Raw genomic sequence first — 17516 nt, forward strand, 5'->3', positions numbered from 1 at the left:
TCTACTCTATAGGTACTCAAGATTGACATAAGATTGGCAGAAACTGTGAGCGTTATGTTAAAAATTTATTTATTACCAGTTATTCTTTGCAGCCTCATTTTTTTGGAAGTTAAAATAAAACTAATTTACTTTCATGGCGTAAACACACTTCTCCAAGACATGATGTTATCCACACAAACAAGCCACAGCGTTTGAGGGCGAGTCAAGTTGCTCGTGGCCGGTCAGTGTAGAACATAGGGGGTCATTATACACATGTGTTACCCAGTGACGTGGAGCTGTCACAGTGGGATTCGAATTACTCGAATGACTCGTTCAGGCTGTTCAGAGTCCATTCTTTCTTTGGGAGTATAATGAAATGCAGGTCATTTACATTCACTTACAGCTACTTTGCACACTGCATAAAAATGAGTATTTGAAATGGGACAATAGAAACACTTTAATATGGATATATAATACGATGGCCGAGAGAGCTCAACGCGCTGCAACTTCAGAAAACACATGCAAATAGAAAAAAAGCACCAGCAAATCAAGAAAACATCTTCATCAGTTTGAACCAGGTGCTGCAAATGCAAAAAATGCAAACAAATAAGGAAAGGCGCTGCAAATGCTTACAACACAACCAAATAAAAATACATTTTATTAGCAGTGCATTTCTTTGTTTGGTTGTGTTGTGAATATTAGCGGTGCATTTCTTTGTTTGGTTGTGTTGTGAATATTAGCGGTGCATTTCTTTGTTTGGTTGTGTTGTGAATATTAGCGGTGCATTTCTTTGTTTGGTTGTGTTGTGAATATTAACAGTGCATTTCTTACCATATACCATATATATGTATTACATTTGATCCTTTAGCAGACATTATAAATAATAGTTGAGACTGTGTATAATTCATACACTGCCCAAAACACCCTAGAAATATGCTAGCAGCAACATACGCAACCACAACAACAATGCTATCATTTTAATATGGGCAAATACCACCCACAGGAAATCCAGTAGATATTAAAGCTACAGTATATAGTCATATAGCTTACATAAAACAAGAAAATGAAGGTGACGAAGGGAAAGACAGGATGTGATCACTGTTTGTCTAACACGCTGAAGACGAAGAGAAGGAAAGAGTCAAGTGTAATCTTCAGAGATTATAAGATTCCCAATGTGTAATCTTGACGACTGGCATGAGATAACTCAGATTGATTAGTTAAAGGGGTCACATTTTCTTTTTTTTATTATTTTGTACTGTTCTCTGAGGGCTACTTATAATGTTAGCACAATTTTACATTAAATAAAGGCAAAACGCTCTGTTTGGATAGACATGATGGATTGTAGACTCGCAAGTAAACGCCCACTGTTATGATTCATCCATTCTTTTCTTAATGTTGAGATCAGAAGGAAGGCAATGCAAAGACTCTGTTTTTCCACAGATTGTTGTCTTTCGAGGATCTTTAACATTTGGTTTCTGTGTAGACCTGCATTTGCGCAAATCAGTGGGTGGAGCTTAAGGCAGAGATGTAGAATCTATGGGCGGGGCTAAAGAGACAGTGATGTAGAAGTAGGCGTTGATCTTCTTCTGCGGAGGCGGGGTTTAGCCACACTCATCCAATGACCTCTTATAGGTCAAAAGATCAATTTGGATTTCTCAGTTCATGACCTCTTTAATGACTAAAGATGAGAAACACAAACTGACAGATGCAGATGTGGAAGTGTGCCATCGCTGGAGATTCACAGATAAGACTTTTTACACCAACAGTCATGTTGAATAAAAGGGAAAGTCCTTAATGTACGGGATTCACTTAAAGTCAGATTTTCCTGTTTCCCTTCACTGAATGATCAAACACTCAGAAAAGTCTTAAAATCGTGAAAATTGACATAATAAAAAGAGCTAACCTGGAGCTCACATACATGAACCGTAAGTCTTGAATAAAGTATGGCTTTAGCTTTAATCCAAAACCAAGTGAGTTGCATTATTTTGATTATTAATGCATCATGTTGTTATCTTAGCAACATCCTAATGCTCAGAACATCGCTGTCTCACAGGAATCCTTCACTGTCTGATACGTTTACCCAGTTAAGGAACAGTTATCTGCTCTTTACTAATGTTCTCAAAACATAATTATTTATTGATCATGGAGCCTGCCTTATTTCTGGATGTTTTTAAACATTATAAATGAATATTGTTTAAATTAAAAATAACATTACAATACTGTTTGCATGTTGCCTTAATTTTCTTACAATAACAAAAAAAGTTTTTTAATTAAAACATGTAAAAAAGTGACATCTTGAACAATCAGAAAATGTTCAAAAATAACGTTTTCATAATGTAATTAAACGTTAGCATGTTAGCAATGTTGTTCGAAAATATTTAGTTTGCTGGGAACGTTATCAGGTCTTTAATAATTTTCTTAAAATGTTAAAACAAAAGCTTTTCCTCATGGAATGTTTATTTATGTAACATTTAAAAAAAAAAATTACGACTACTTTTACTACATTCAAAAGTAATTTTCAGTAATGTTTGCAAAATTATCATGTTTGGAATGTTTGGAATGTTCAGAAAACATTTAAAAGTAATGGTTCTTAAAAATGGAATGTTCCCCTAATGTTTACATAACAAAAAAAGTTCTACATTTTCAAAACATTTTAAAAAAACTGTAAGTTTTTTATGTTCAGAGAACTTTAAAAATTTAAATTTTTGTAAATCTATGGGAACATGAGCAAAACTCTCTTTTATGTATGTTTTTAATAAAAACCTTATTGTAAAGTGTTACGGATTAATTTAGCATAAAAACTTGTATAATGCTAAATTAATTGCAAAATCTTTACAGTAAGGTTCATTAGTTAACATCTTTAGTTAACATGAACTACGCATGAACAATACTTCTACAGTATTTATTAATCTTAATAAATGTTAATTTAAATGTTTACTTATGCATTAATAAAATCAAAAGTTGTGCTTGTTAACACTTGCTAATGCACTGAGAATTAACTTGAATATAAATTAACTAACATTAACTAATGGGAGTTTATTGTAATGTTACCATGTAACATCTAAAGGAATATGTCGTTTAAACTACTAACACAGGTGAAATGACTCAAAATCTCCAAAAAAAATCTGTTTGCTGCACAGTCATGAAAAGGAGCAACATCATACACCTCAGTTCAGATTTTCTCTTTAAACTATGTCTGACTGAGACTCGAAACGCATAAAACCGAACAAACAGAACATCCACAGCTAAAAATAGACTTTTCATTTGCATTCGAGAGAGTTTAATGAGAACAACCGCAGTCAGAATAACAGCCGTAAGTCCGGGACAGAGGAAGAACACGAGTGTCAGCTAAACGCAGGCCTTTCTCTCCGGACCAAAGCTGATTAAAACTTCCACAAGTGAACAGAAAAGTCACATTAAACCTTCGCTTAAATCTCCCTGGAGTTACACAAAACAGCCTGGCATGGAGTTCAAATCTCCTCAAAGCTCTTAGAGCATGCACTTCTGTGAGGTTTCCCATCTGCTGATTAACCAAAAACACACGATAATTCCTCGTGGGTCATTAGTGGTGTCTCAATGAACCTAAATATAATCCTCAGCGCTCTACCGCCACATCAGACCATGAGCACATCACAAGCCTCCAATATCATATTCATTGTCCAGCCGGTTCATTTGTCTGCTGTGGATGGCTTTGCAAACGATGCACAGAACACAAAGCATTTGTCGAGAGATGCTCATCTCACCTGGCTCTGTGCAGTTCTTCACCTCCGTCGCATTTTCAGGCGCAGAGGACATCAGCCGTCGACCCCAGTGATCATGTGACTCCATATGCCACTCCTCCACAATCATACCATGACCTGCAAAAACCAAACACTGGTCAAATCACTACAATAAAGAAAGTAAGTCATGGGTTTGGAACATAAATGATGACAGAGACATCAGAGATCAAATGAGTGAAACGTCACTTTAAATATCTAATTTCAGACTATCTTACACAAAAATAAGCTATTATAACATTTAAAATTTGTTAATAGCACAATGATTATTTTTATCCTATATTTTGGGGTTACACAGTCACAATAAGCAACAATGATATGCATGATCATGATATTAAAAACTGCAGTATTTGGGGAATTCTTTGAGGATATTTAAATTAATATCTTAAAATGAATAATTTTACATGCACTTAAGATTAAATTTTATTTATATTATACATGGCCTTAAATTCACCTCATTTGAATACGACTATTAAATATTGTTATTATAGAAATTAATTTATTGAATTAATATATTAAATTAATAACATCAACATGAAATATAATTCACATAATTGTAAATGTTAAAAAAATTAATTTAAAACCTTCAATTAAATAATTGCATTAAATATAATTAATATTATTTTAAATATAAACCATTAATAATTGAGTCGTAAATATTACTAAATTAATGAAATGGAATAAATTAAAATTAAGATCATTTTAAATTGATGTCTTAAAAGGAATGCGTTTACATGTATTAACATTAAATATTGGCTATATTTAAATATTAACCATAAATAAATATAAACATAAAATATTATTTATGTCTGCTACCATCAGCATAGAATCAAACACTTATTAATTCAGCACTCAGACTACTTTATACAAGCCTAGAGTGCGGTTAAATCGCATTAGCATTAGCAATTAGCATTAGCTCATTAGCAATAAAGCAGAGGACTTTAGTCTTTAGTGTGCTCAGCTTTAACGTAAATGAATCTTTTTTTAGTTACGCCTGAGCAGCCCTGGCAGCGTTTTCTCCACTGCAGGGGTTTCAAGCTATCTCAGGATGTCAATTAAAGTAAACCGGCCTAAATGCGGTCCAAACGACTGTCCTGAGATGCTGATGAGACTCTCACAGAGCACACGAGCAGCTCCAGGCCAGAGATATTTCTCAAAGAGCTTCAGAAGCAAGCGTGTGCTGTAAATAAAAGGAAGAGATTCTCACTTTCCCTCAGTTGTTTCCTGAGTGTTTGGGAAATTACACTGAGATCACACTTGAAAGACTTTTTAGTCTATAATTAAGAAAGACTGGGGAAGATAATATAATTAAGATGGAAAACCAGGCAGAGAGGAGAGTAACAGTTTTGCATTTCTTTTCTCCTGAAGCTACAGATGAAGAGGAGGAAAACAGGATTTGCCTGATTAGAAAGGGAGGGCTGAATATATTCCCTCCGTCTTTGATCTTTCTTTCCTAAACATCCACAACCCACCCAAACACATGTTTCAAGTTCCTCTCATGAGCAGACGGTAAAGAAAGGATCCGTTTCTGATAACAGATTTGTTATTGTCTGGACGCTATCAGTGCAGAATAATCTTTTAAGCTTCTTGTTTTTATAGTAATTAATGCTTTTGTATTCAATTCAGAAGGCTTGCATTTTATTTGAGAATTACATTTGGGTTCGAGATATGACACCTCAAATCAAGCCGCTTGTTTTTAGCTTGTATAGAAGATCAAACCTTTCACATGGTGGATGACAGACATGCAGAAAAATCCTGACTTGCTTTAGACTTGAGAGATTCAACGAGTTTTGGATGCACATTTGGACATTTTTTATTAGTTTCTTTTAAAGATGAATAAATCTTGCATGAAATCTGATAATGTGTGCATGTGTGAACAAATAACAGTACATGATGTATGATGCAGTGTTATTTTAATATATGGCTGTAAAAATATTTTTAGTAAGTAATTTCAACTTATGTTTTTACATTACTTCAACTCATCAAAATAAGTTGAGCAATTCAACTTTTTCAAAAAAATCATAAAATTAAACTGTTATACTTTAAAAAAATAAGTATTAATTTATATTATTTCAGTTAATGTTTATTGTATTTCTGTTATACAATGTTTTTATTGTATGATAGTTTTGTTGCTTCATTTTTACTTTTATATCATATATGATGTTAAAATCCAAATTAATGACAAAAAAAGTAGTGATACATTTCAATCTCTTTTCTGTCCTGACATACAGTATACACTGAAAAAAAGTGTAAAATATTTCTAAAAACTATTTCAATTTTTTTAATTTTACATTTTTATGTCTTTTATCTTCATTATTTATTCATTGCAATTGTTTGCTAAATTTACTAGCAATTTCTGTGAAAATATTTTTTTTATTTCGTTATCTGTTTTTTTTTTTTTGCATTTTTGTCCATTTATAAAACTGTTTCAAATATCTCAGTTTGAATTATTTTACTACACCAAGTTAAACTGATTTAAAATAAATGTCTCAGCAGCTAGCTGACATAAAACATTTTATCATTTCATTTGATTTTAGTTAACAAATTATTATGTAACTTGTGTGTGTGTTTCTGTTTTAAATTTAGTTAACAATATACACTCGTAAATGCTTGCTGTTCCTCTTTGCTCTGAAAAAATATATAAATTGGACAAATTCCTATGAAAATTTGTATTAATGTAATAATAAGGTATTAGGCTAAATAAAATCAAATAAACCTTTAATCATTTAAATCTTTCTTTAAAATCATAATCTACTCTATTCTATGTGTGCATGTAAGATGCATGACATGACAGTTACACACATAAAGCATCATGAGCTTTTGATCAGTTCAGTGATATGCATGTGCTGTTCAGTTCACATCATGATCTGAGCTCAATGTTTCACGATAGCAGAGGACTGTGACTCTCAATTGCCCCAAAGGCATCAGACGGCACACTTCATACACATGCCTGACCATAAAAGACAAATCACCAATGTGCATTAAAATCTGCATATGAGACAGAGCATCGCCACACACACACACACACACACACACACAGGTTTGAAGACACAGCCCTAGTGAAGCCACCTGTATCTAGATGCGTCTGCCTCTATTATAGCTCATAGCACACAAATGTTAATACATATCCAAAAATGTGGAGGGCAAACATTTATGATTATGATTCATATAAAGCACAAACCGGATAATGCCACTAATGAATCTTATAGAACTGATTTTATGTAGACCATTGACCCTGAAATATACACAACTGTTCATATGTCTCTACACAATGATGCACATATTTAAAGACAGCTATAATGCCATGCCAAAAATCTATTGAAGTATGTGTGCAAGATGAAATTTATAACACAATTTGGAAATAATGGGATCAAATCATTTTAGATATTTTCAGTATAAACTCAAATAAAATGAAATATATTAACAATAATATTATATAAAATATTCTTAATATATTAATTATAAATAATATTATGTATAATTAATATATTAAAATATGTTTATATTTTAGATTAAATATTGACTTGTTTTTTTATAGTTCATTCTTAGAGGTTACTGTTCTCATTAATTATACAAATTGATTAATTAAATTAGTAATGCTATATTTAAGAGGAACAAAACAAGAATATATTTATTGACTAACACTCTTAAGATAAATATATAATTGCAGTTCAGTTTAATTTCAAATAAATTTCAGTGCCATTTAGGAACAAATATTACAAAAGAGAATTCAAAAATTCCATTACTGGTTTTAATGATGATATAAATTCAGTAATACTGTAAAAGATGTATGCATTGTAAGATGGACAAAAATAAAAAAAGAATATGTTTATTGTTAAGATAGCAATAGAACTGCATTAAAAGTTTAATTTATAATGAATAAAAAAATGGAATATAATAATCTAATTTCTGGCTCTAATTTACGACAGAAATTCCACTGTCAAGGGTTTTTTTTTTTTTTTTTTTTTTTTTGGCTAAACTGACAATCAAAAGCTATTTTTTACACTGAACACTTCTAATACACTAACATTCCCATTGATGAATCCCCCCAAACTCCTCATTTAGGTTTCTTTTATTTGCATGAACTGTCCATTTCTTTTTCTAAATGAACGTCCATGTCACCTGGAAAGTCAAATTCCCTCCTCTACCTGTCCGCTGTGATGATGACCCCCGCTGTCTGGGACATACATGTGTTTGACTGACACCCAGAAGCCGGTTCTGCTCGGACTCACCTGTCCTGGTCAGGATGCTCGACATGCCCCACGCCACGAGCAGAACACTGCAGACCAAACACACCTGCGCCAGCAGCATCTCCCTCCTCTTACGCACTTTGAACATCTTGGCGATGATGGATTTCTTGGAGACCGTCGTCACGGTGCGGTCCTGATGCTGCTCCTGATCCGCGCTGGTCATCGTCGCGGCTTCGAAGAGCGATGCGCAAGCGGAGAGAGAGCACGATCAGAGGTCTGGATCCAGATACAGCAGCGCAGAATCCCAGCCTTCACCGTCCCAGATCCCTGCTCTCATCAGATTCCTCCCCGCCGCATTGCAACAACACTGGAAACGTTAAATTCCCGCATGCACGCATCCTGCGGCGCCGCATGCGTCTACCGTGAAGCGCGCGCGTGCGAATAACATCGGTCTCAGGTGATGTCCTTCGGTCCCTCTGCTTGCGAAAGCATTCCCGCTCTTCCCATCTGGATCGTCGGGAACTTTGCGCTCCTGTGATGTCCACCGGAGACACGTGACGTTCTGCGATCCGGTGCCTTCACGGCGATCCCGCTGAAGCGACGCGTCACCGGAACCTACAGAGAGACTGAAAACATTTCACACAAACACTGACATGTCACATGTGCAAGCATACTTTCATTAATGCTGAGATTCCTGATTTTAAATCTGTAAATCTGCATGAATATGCATACATTACATGCAAATTATTATTATAGACATCTGATTAGAAAGATCCAAATATGTTTATAATACTAATTAAAAGTATAATACTAATTCGTTTTGTGTTTAATATTAATATAAATTTACAAAAGTAAAGTATAATTTACAAAAGAACTGTAAACCCAAACATATAATAGCTCTGAAAATGAATACATTTATAAATAAATCCTAAAATATACAGTAAGTATAGTACAGTATAATAATAATATAATACAGTAATAAATATACACATTTCTGTAGGAAAATTTACTAAAAACACTGCCGTTCAAAGGTTTGTTTTTTTATTAGTATTTTATTTATTTTTTAAGAAATTGATACTTTTATTTATATAATTTATATAATTATTCAAAAGTGACATTAAATATATTTATGCTATCAAATATTTATATTTCAAATAAGTTCTTATTGTTCTAAAATATCATTGTCATCTTTCTATTTATCAAAGAATCTTGAAAAATGTATCATGGTTTCCACAAAATAGGTTGCAGCACAACTGTTGTCAACACTGATATTAATAATAATAATAATAATTGTGTTTCTTGAGCAACAAATCAGTATATCAGAATGATTTCTGAAGATCATGTGACACTGAAGACTGGAGTAATGATGCTGAAAATCAGCTTTGCATCACATAAATAAATAAAATTTTAAAACCTTTTCAAATAGAAAACAGTTATTTTAAATTGAATATTATTTCACAATTTTAATGTTTTTTACTGTATTTTAATGCAATAAATGCACAGCCTTGGTAAGCAGAAGAGACTTTTAAAAACATTAAAAAATCTTACAGAAACTTCTGAATGTTAATAAAGCTCTTACATCTAAAAGGAATAGCATTGGTCAAATATGCACGAATCGCTGTGTTAACAGTGTGAGTGTGTCACGAGAAGGTCAGATATGAAAGTGTGTGTGTGTTTGTGTGTGTGCGTGAGTAGCATGTGTGTGACATGCTGTGTTAGCATCTACCTTTATAACATAATGACCTTGAAGGTCAAATGCTGACAAATTTCAGACGAGCATGGAGCTTCATCTATACATACAATCTGCATTGCTTCATTAATAGTGCATCATTCACACTGTCAACACATGTCTCTTCTATATGTTATTTATGAGCCAACAAATAAAAACAGCACTGTCATTTTGTGCAACTCAGATTTACCTATAGATATCTGAATTGCCAATGAATCTAAATCCTAATAGAAACTTATTGTATTTTTAAACTAATTAGAGAAAAGGGGGGAAAATATCAACAGAAAATATTTCAAAAACCGCACGCAAGCACACACGTGCACACACACACACACACACACACACATATATACAGTATATCAGTGACCTAGTTCCATGTCTGCTGTCCTTTGCTGTCATAGTCTTGTTCAGCACACAGATCCACTCCTATTAACCAGCTTTAATAATGCCAGAATTTGCTAAATTAGCCTGATTCATTGTTGAATTATAATTGCTCACCGTGTTCAATTAAATACTGGGCAATTGTGATAATGGAAACTTTTAATTCTCCCATGCAATACAATTATTAAGCATGCAGATACAGAGGAATGTGAGATGTGACCTCCAGAGAATGATGATTTACAGGAGGTAAAAACACCTGGACACATCAGCATCATTCTGCTCAAGATCACACAGGAGTCCTGTAGCAGAGAATCACATTAACCACCAACATCCATAATCCTGACTCAACAATACTCCTCATTTTTGGCATATTATGCCAAATACATTTCTTTTTTATGATAAGTTTTGCTTGAAAAGTTTGCTTATGTTAGCATTCTTGAGAATAAATACATTTTCACATCAAATATTTGAGAGTTGGTAATGTTTTTTTTTTTTTTTTTACGTCTCTTTTGCTCACCAAAGCTGCATTTATTTGATAAAAGAAAAAAGAAAAAAAAAGCAATATTGTGAAATTTTATTACAAATTAAAATAACGTTTTTTTTCTAGTTTTTTATTTAGCATCCATGAAGAACTCTTAACATCCTTGGAAACTCTCCATTGATCAAAAGGTTCTTTATTGTGAAAATAGATTCTTTTAGGTTATTAAAATGTATTTCACATAAAAAAACAACAAAAAACAACAATGGTTCTTTTAGAGGTGTATGTTATCATGCAGATGTTTAGACAATATAAATAATATAATATAAATAAGTTCACTGCAAGTTATTCTTATCAAATGTGCATTCCGTGTCAGAATGTCTGTTTTTGCTTTGGTCTGTGTAACTCCGCCCACTTTCAATTTAACCAATAGTATTTCGACACTCCCAGTTGCCAGTTGGTGGAAAACACAAAATCTCTATGACCAGAGAAAGAAGAAGGCGTGGACTAGATTATATGCAAGAGTTTTTCAGTAGTATTGATTATTCTCAAGGTCTTAAAAATGTGTATATCAAATATGACACAGGCTTTACACAAGCATTAATGCACCTGAATGTCACTGATTATACTGTAAAACAATTGATTTTTAACAATTTCAGCTTGAAAAATAGCTCATATTTCTCAGTTGCAATGAGATGCAGGCATGCTTTTGATGTCACAGATAGTGCAAACACACTCAGGCCTTTCTTTCCCACTGGTACACTACAAATTTAATGCATCCACAAGCGCTTGCATCACTGGCAGGAAGATAAAATATTCATCATATTCATCATGGTGGGGTTTGTTTGGACGCCACACAAAATAAAACACATCAGAGGAAGACGGCGGCCTGAGCCAGCTTCATTACACGTTTAACATCTGCAACGCTCCAACGCTAATGATTACAAACCTGCGGGCCGGTAAACACTGACCTTTAGTGCTGGCCTCCTAGTCACATCTGCTCACCATCACATTCAGCTGAGGAAGAAGAGGACCAGTGGGAAATCAGACTGTTTATGTAATGCAGAAACTCTGAAATGTGTATTTCTAGACTCGGTTAACTGCAGCTGAAAATCCTGTCATCATTGGTAACAAGTTACAGTGAGATTCTATGTGTTAAACACGTAAAATAACACTGGCAGCTCATTACAAGGACATTGTCTATTCATTTTACAGACATTTATGTGAACTCTAAAACCAACACAATGCAGTGTAATATTCAAAAATGAAACTTAAAATTTGTACAGGTAAAACACCTGGAAATTCCTTCAAATAATATTAACATTACATTGTGCCTTATTTATTTGTATTATTTTTTTAAAAGTTATTGTTATAGTTAAAAACTTTCAACTTACTTGAATTAAAATAAACACTAAACAATAAACATATATACAGTGTTTTAAGTGGCCCAAAAGAGGTGCCGGTACTCTACTATAGCCCAAAAAATGTATATTTTCTGTAGTTTTTTTTTTTTTTTGATGACTCCCCTCATCCTGAGGTAACAACAACTATATTGAAGGGCTTTTATATACAGCAGTCAACAGGCAACCTTAATAATAAATCCTTTTATTAGTTTGTGGATTTGCTTGAGCTAGAAAGAACTACTGAACATAAATAAAATGTGCAAAAGGATTTTGAAAAATACCCTTAGAAAGAGCTACTGCATTACTGCATTCAAACTTCCATACTGACTCAAATGATTCGCGAACCAGCTCCGAACTCCTGAACTGACTCAAATGAATCACGCTCCGAACTCCCGAACTGATTCAGATAATTCGATCCCCAAACTGACTCAAATGATTCGCGAACCCGCTTTGAACTCCCAAACTGATTCAAATGATTCGCGTTCCCCAAACTGAGTCAAATGATTCGCGAATCCGCTTTGAAATTCCGATCTGACTCAAATGATTCGCGATCCCACTCCGATCTCCCGAACCGATTCAAATGATTCGCGATCCCCAAACTGACTCAAATGATTCGCGAATCCGCTTCGAACTCTCGAACTGACTCAAATGATTCGCGAACCCGCTTTGAACTCCCGAACTGACTCAAATGATTCGCAAAACCCGCAACGAACTCCTGAACTGACTCAATGATTCGCTAATCCGCTCCGAACTCTCGAATTGATTCAAATGATCCGCGAAGCCGCTCCGATCTCCCGAACTGCTTCAAATGATTCGCGATCCCGCTCCGAACTCCCAAACTGGTTCAAATGATTCACGCTGCATACTCCGAACTGGGAAGAATTAGGAAGCGTGCATTGTTAAAGGCACTCTGAAAAGCGGCAGCGCAGGCAAAGGATTAAAACCTCTATTAAAGCAGATGTCCAAATGAACGTACCTTTACGCTAAAAGCAGGTTCTGGGCGCACAGAGAGGTGGTGGTACGCTCAAGAGCTATATTTGGAAGTGGCGGTACTACCGTTGCATACTGGACCACTTAAAACACTGCATATATATAAACTTACAAAAAAAACTTCTCACAACAAAATTACTAAAGTTTAACTAAAATTCAAAACATATAGCCTACAAAACATCAAATTACACACCATTACAAAACAAAAGACATAAACCAATTGAAAATACTGAAAAACTAAACTATAATAGTTTCTCAATGATACTAAAATAACACTGTTAACCACAAGTTACCATGAAATAAAAATGGAAATACATTCGAAAGCATTTATTTATCATATTTAATTTCCTAATACACCAAAAAAACAATAAACAATGATACAAGACTAATAAATAGTATAACAAATATACTGCTCATTCATTGCTAGTTAATGTTAGTTAATGCAGGGGAATGTAAAGTGTTACCTCATCCTCATATGACTTTCTGTTTTCGTTGAAACAAACATTTTCAAGAACATCCTTTCCACTGTATTCCGTATACGACTGTCAACCAACAACATGACAAAAAAACAACATTTTTTTATAATGTAATGTACTCATATTTCATTTAAAATCATGAAAAGTTGCACATTTGAGGGTGTTATGTTTTGTTTCCCCAAAGTAGAGCATTTCAATTCAACCACTTGCCATCTTTGATGTGTGTAGAGGAAATGCAGAGGTTTAAGAGGGTAACCTTTACTCAGACAAAGACAAACCACAAAGGTCATTACTCAGAGAAAGAGCCCATTTAATCTGCAGTGACGGCATCATCATGATAAAGATGTAACAAACGGCTTGTTTGTGTCTCGAGTGCAGTTCAGAGCAGGAGACCACCTCTAAAGAAATTCACCTTGAGGACAATTGCAAAACCCACAGTATTCTTGAAAGTACCTTGGAATACAATGCAAATCTCATGTTATGGGATTTCAAAACCAATTTAATACTCTCTAGCCAGCTGAATCATTTGTTGTAGATCATCTTCAAGAAAATGAATGACCATTGTGACTAATTGTATATTACATTTTAAAATAATGTTGCAACTTTTAAAACGACTAATTTATTATTTCAATGAGTTACCTTTTTTTTTTTTAGATATCACAAGCAATTACAGAGTGAAAATTGTTTCTACATAGTCTAGTGCGTGCACAATTGTTAATGGAAATACTATGGTTTTAACAAGAGTAAACACTCACAGTTGTTTTGCACTTTACATCATTGCTCCTCTTTTTAATAAAATATTATCTAATATCTGCACTGCCACATCTCTCTCTCTTGCAGAAAAATGACAGTGTCACCTTACCTACAATGCTCTCTGTTCCCATGTTGTATAATACTGATAGAAAAGGGCATAATTTGTTCCTCTTCCTGCAGAAAGTGACAGCTATTTCTGTACTTTATTGCATATTGCAAACTCCATCACCTCAGGAACAAACATTCAGTCGATCATCTGCAATTCAAGCACTTGGTGAATATTATCACAATGTATATTTAATTAACTATGATTGTAACAGGTTAGTCTCAAAACACTGAACTGGAAACAATAATGCACAAACATTTATTTGTTAATACATGGTAATGTACTGCAAAAATAGTACAGGTTTTTTTTTTTTTATATATAAATTGGAACAATAATGTAAATTTGTCATAACATGGTAATGTGCTCAGAAAAATAAATTTTCCCCCAAAATAGGAACAAAAATGCATTTTTTGTTATTAAATGGTAATGCAAAAAATATATAATAATAATTAAAATAATAATAATAATATCATGATAAATAAATAAAATAAAAATAAAATTATAAACAATAATGTCAATTAATTATTGCAGCAGTGCTAATTTTGTCTACAATATTTGTAAGCCACTTTGGATAACTAAAAAAAAAAGTCTACATTTTTAAATATAAATGGTATTACCATGTCCCATATTCCCACTGATTAGCTGTAAAGAGGAGGACAATGTAATCAAGCATGATTTCATCCTGCTGACTGTGGTTGTAATCTCGAGGAGAGGTTTGATTAGTTTCTTTACTAGCAGATAATGCTGCCCACATTCACACATCATTAGTTATAATCTCACCGACCAACGCAAACCATACAAATGTTACAACTGTTTGCAAAGGCAAGCATGCACTCAGAAGACCTTAGCAACTGCATAGCAACAATCCAAAAGACTGACTTTCCCAAACAGAAAAAGCGAAACCCTAGCTGTTTCCAAAACTACAGTATACTGGTGAGGATTGTGGATAAATCACTGGAGCCATTAAAAGATCCCACACACAGTGATGCCATTCGCTGGATCCAAACTACTGCTTCATTTACGTTTTCGTGGGTGAATAACAATCTCACCCTCCTACTGAGAGGAGCACGACGACTAATGATTGTTAATGAGGAACCGTTTTGTAGTTTGGGAAAAATTTATACTGCTATGGATGTTCTGTTTCAATAAACAACTCAAAAATGGTGGGTTTAAATGCTGTCAATCAAACGTGCTGCTTTAGACCCCCTCAGATCACCGTCATCAGACCTCAGTGTCCACTAAAAAATAACTAATATTTTCTGTAAAACAGATCTTCAGCTGTACATGGAAACCCTTTCGAATATGAGAGCACAAAACAAGAAACCTTTGTTATAGGGATGCATGATAATATCGGCACAACATCGGTATCGGCCGATAAAAGCTTAAAATGACCATCATCGGTATCGGCCGATATGACTATTTCTGCCGATGAGCCAAACCGATATTCTCCAAGTGTAAATAATTGACCTGTTTTTCAGATGTGAATGTCTGTCTTCATTTGTAAAATAATACATTTATGGTAGAATCAGTACAGAAGAGATACATGGATTTCTCTTCAGTAAAATTAAAATGTAAATATATCAGTATATATTTGTATATATATCGATATCGGTATCGGCCAAAATTATTTTGAAAATATCGGCATATCGAATATCGGCCAAAATCCAATATCGTGCATCCCTACTTTGTTATCTACCTCACATTCTCTAAACTGTTAAATTTGAACGGAATTCAATAAAACAAATTGAATTCAGATTGAATTAGAAGTGAATCCCGGTGTGTTGTAATTAGCATGTGGCTAAGCTTATAACACGATACTCACATTGACAAGCATATAAATATACAATATAGCACACACACAAAAAAGAAATAAAACCAGATTCCAAAAAAGTTGGGACACTGTACACATTGTGAATAAAAACAGAATGCAATGATGTGGAAGTTTCACATTTCTATATTTTATTCAGAATACAACATGAAATATCAAATTTTTAAACTGAGAAAATGTATCATTTTAAGGGAAAAATAAGTTGATTTTAATTTTCATGGCATCAACACATCTCAAAAAAGCTGGGACAAGGCCATGTTTACCACTCTTTTTATAACAGTCTGCAAACGTCTGGGGACTGAGGAGACGAGTTTAGGAATAGGAATGTTGTCCCATTCTTGTCTAATACAGGCTTCTAGTTTGTAGAAACCATCACAGAAATTCCAGCGGTTTCCACTACAAATACCATTACAAACATTATAAGCATTAATAAATGGTTTCCTCAAGTGTGTTTTGAAGGTGAAGGTGAACAGTTACCAGTAGAGACCATTACCGTTTCCATTAAAACCAATACAATTCCCATTATTCTGATGGTTTCTTTTGTTATGTTCTGCAGGACGGTCTCAGATTTTGGTTAAAAGGAGGACTATACCTTACTGGGGGATGATGTCTTAAAATGCTGTCTAGGTAGGTTTTAGCTTTAGTACGGTGGTTATGTCACCATCTCGCCTCCGCTGAGGATGAGCGGCTGAACTCTGTGCTCCAGGAACACAACGGTCCATTTCTGACCCGTCGGGTCTACAGCTCAGCTGTCAGGTCCATTAAAGCAGAGTCAGCATTATGAACGCTAAGAGGATTAGCTGATGGACATTTCTGCTGGTTCCTGTCACTTATCAAAATGAAAAGCAGAGAGGTGGAGCTGGATTCATGCTCCACTTTAGTAAGGAACCGCGCTCGCCTTTTCTAAATCTCTTCAACTCTTTCACAGAGAGGATTACTGGAGCTGACTTACTCTGGGGTACATAAAACACCAGGACGGCGTTCACATCAGCTCTTTACATTTAAACATTTCTAGAGTATAAAACTATTACGCAACAGAGGAGAAGGTTCAGACGGTCACTCGGTCCGGCTCAACTGTGCTCTTGAACGTCTGTAAATCTCTTCTCAGATCCAACTGAGTTATTTGTGAATGTTCAAAAAGTCCAGTGTTTTAAATGTTTTGAAAATTTTTTTCTCTGTTATGCTAATGTTAGAGAAAACATTGAGGGAATGTTCCAGTCCATCTTTTTTCAAACATTATGGGAGCGTTCTGAAACAAGTGAAAAGCAGTAATGTTTAGAAAATATTATATAACTAAAATGATTTAGAAAAAAAGTGATGGGAATGTTACTTTTAACTGAACGTTCTGAAACAAGTAGTAAGTTACAATGTTTAAAAAGCATTGTATGTAAATGTACAACTAAAACGCTTCAGAAATAAACTGTCCA

General features: G+C 34.2%; 1 protein-coding gene across 4 annotated transcripts in view; it reads right to left on the reverse strand.

Annotated features, from left to right (window-relative positions):
- Positions 1-13616, reverse strand: part of LOC113068610 (sodium/potassium/calcium exchanger 4-like) — a 37221-nt gene extending 23605 nt beyond the window's left edge. For 2 of the 4 annotated variants that reach the window (XM_026241389.1, XM_026241387.1), the window contains exons 1-4: positions 13391-13616; positions 11505-11550; positions 7988-8571; positions 3723-3836 (exon numbers count right to left, since the gene is read on the reverse strand). In XM_026241389.1, coding sequence (XP_026097174.1) covers positions 3723-3836; positions 7988-8168 — 295 coding nt within the window. In that variant the 5' untranslated portion in view covers positions 8169-8571; positions 11505-11550; positions 13391-13616. Of the gene's footprint in view, positions 1-3722; positions 3837-7987; positions 8572-11504; positions 11551-13390 lie in introns of those variants that run through there. The other 2 variants (XM_026241388.1, XM_026241390.1) reach the window with 2 other exon arrangements.
- Between the last annotated feature and the right edge of the window lie 3900 nt (positions 13617-17516).

Source organism: Carassius auratus, linkage group LG45M, assembly GCF_003368295.1.
Source record: "Carassius auratus strain Wakin linkage group LG45M, ASM336829v1, whole genome shotgun sequence".
Classification (NCBI taxonomy): domain Eukaryota; kingdom Metazoa; phylum Chordata; class Actinopteri; order Cypriniformes; family Cyprinidae; genus Carassius; species Carassius auratus.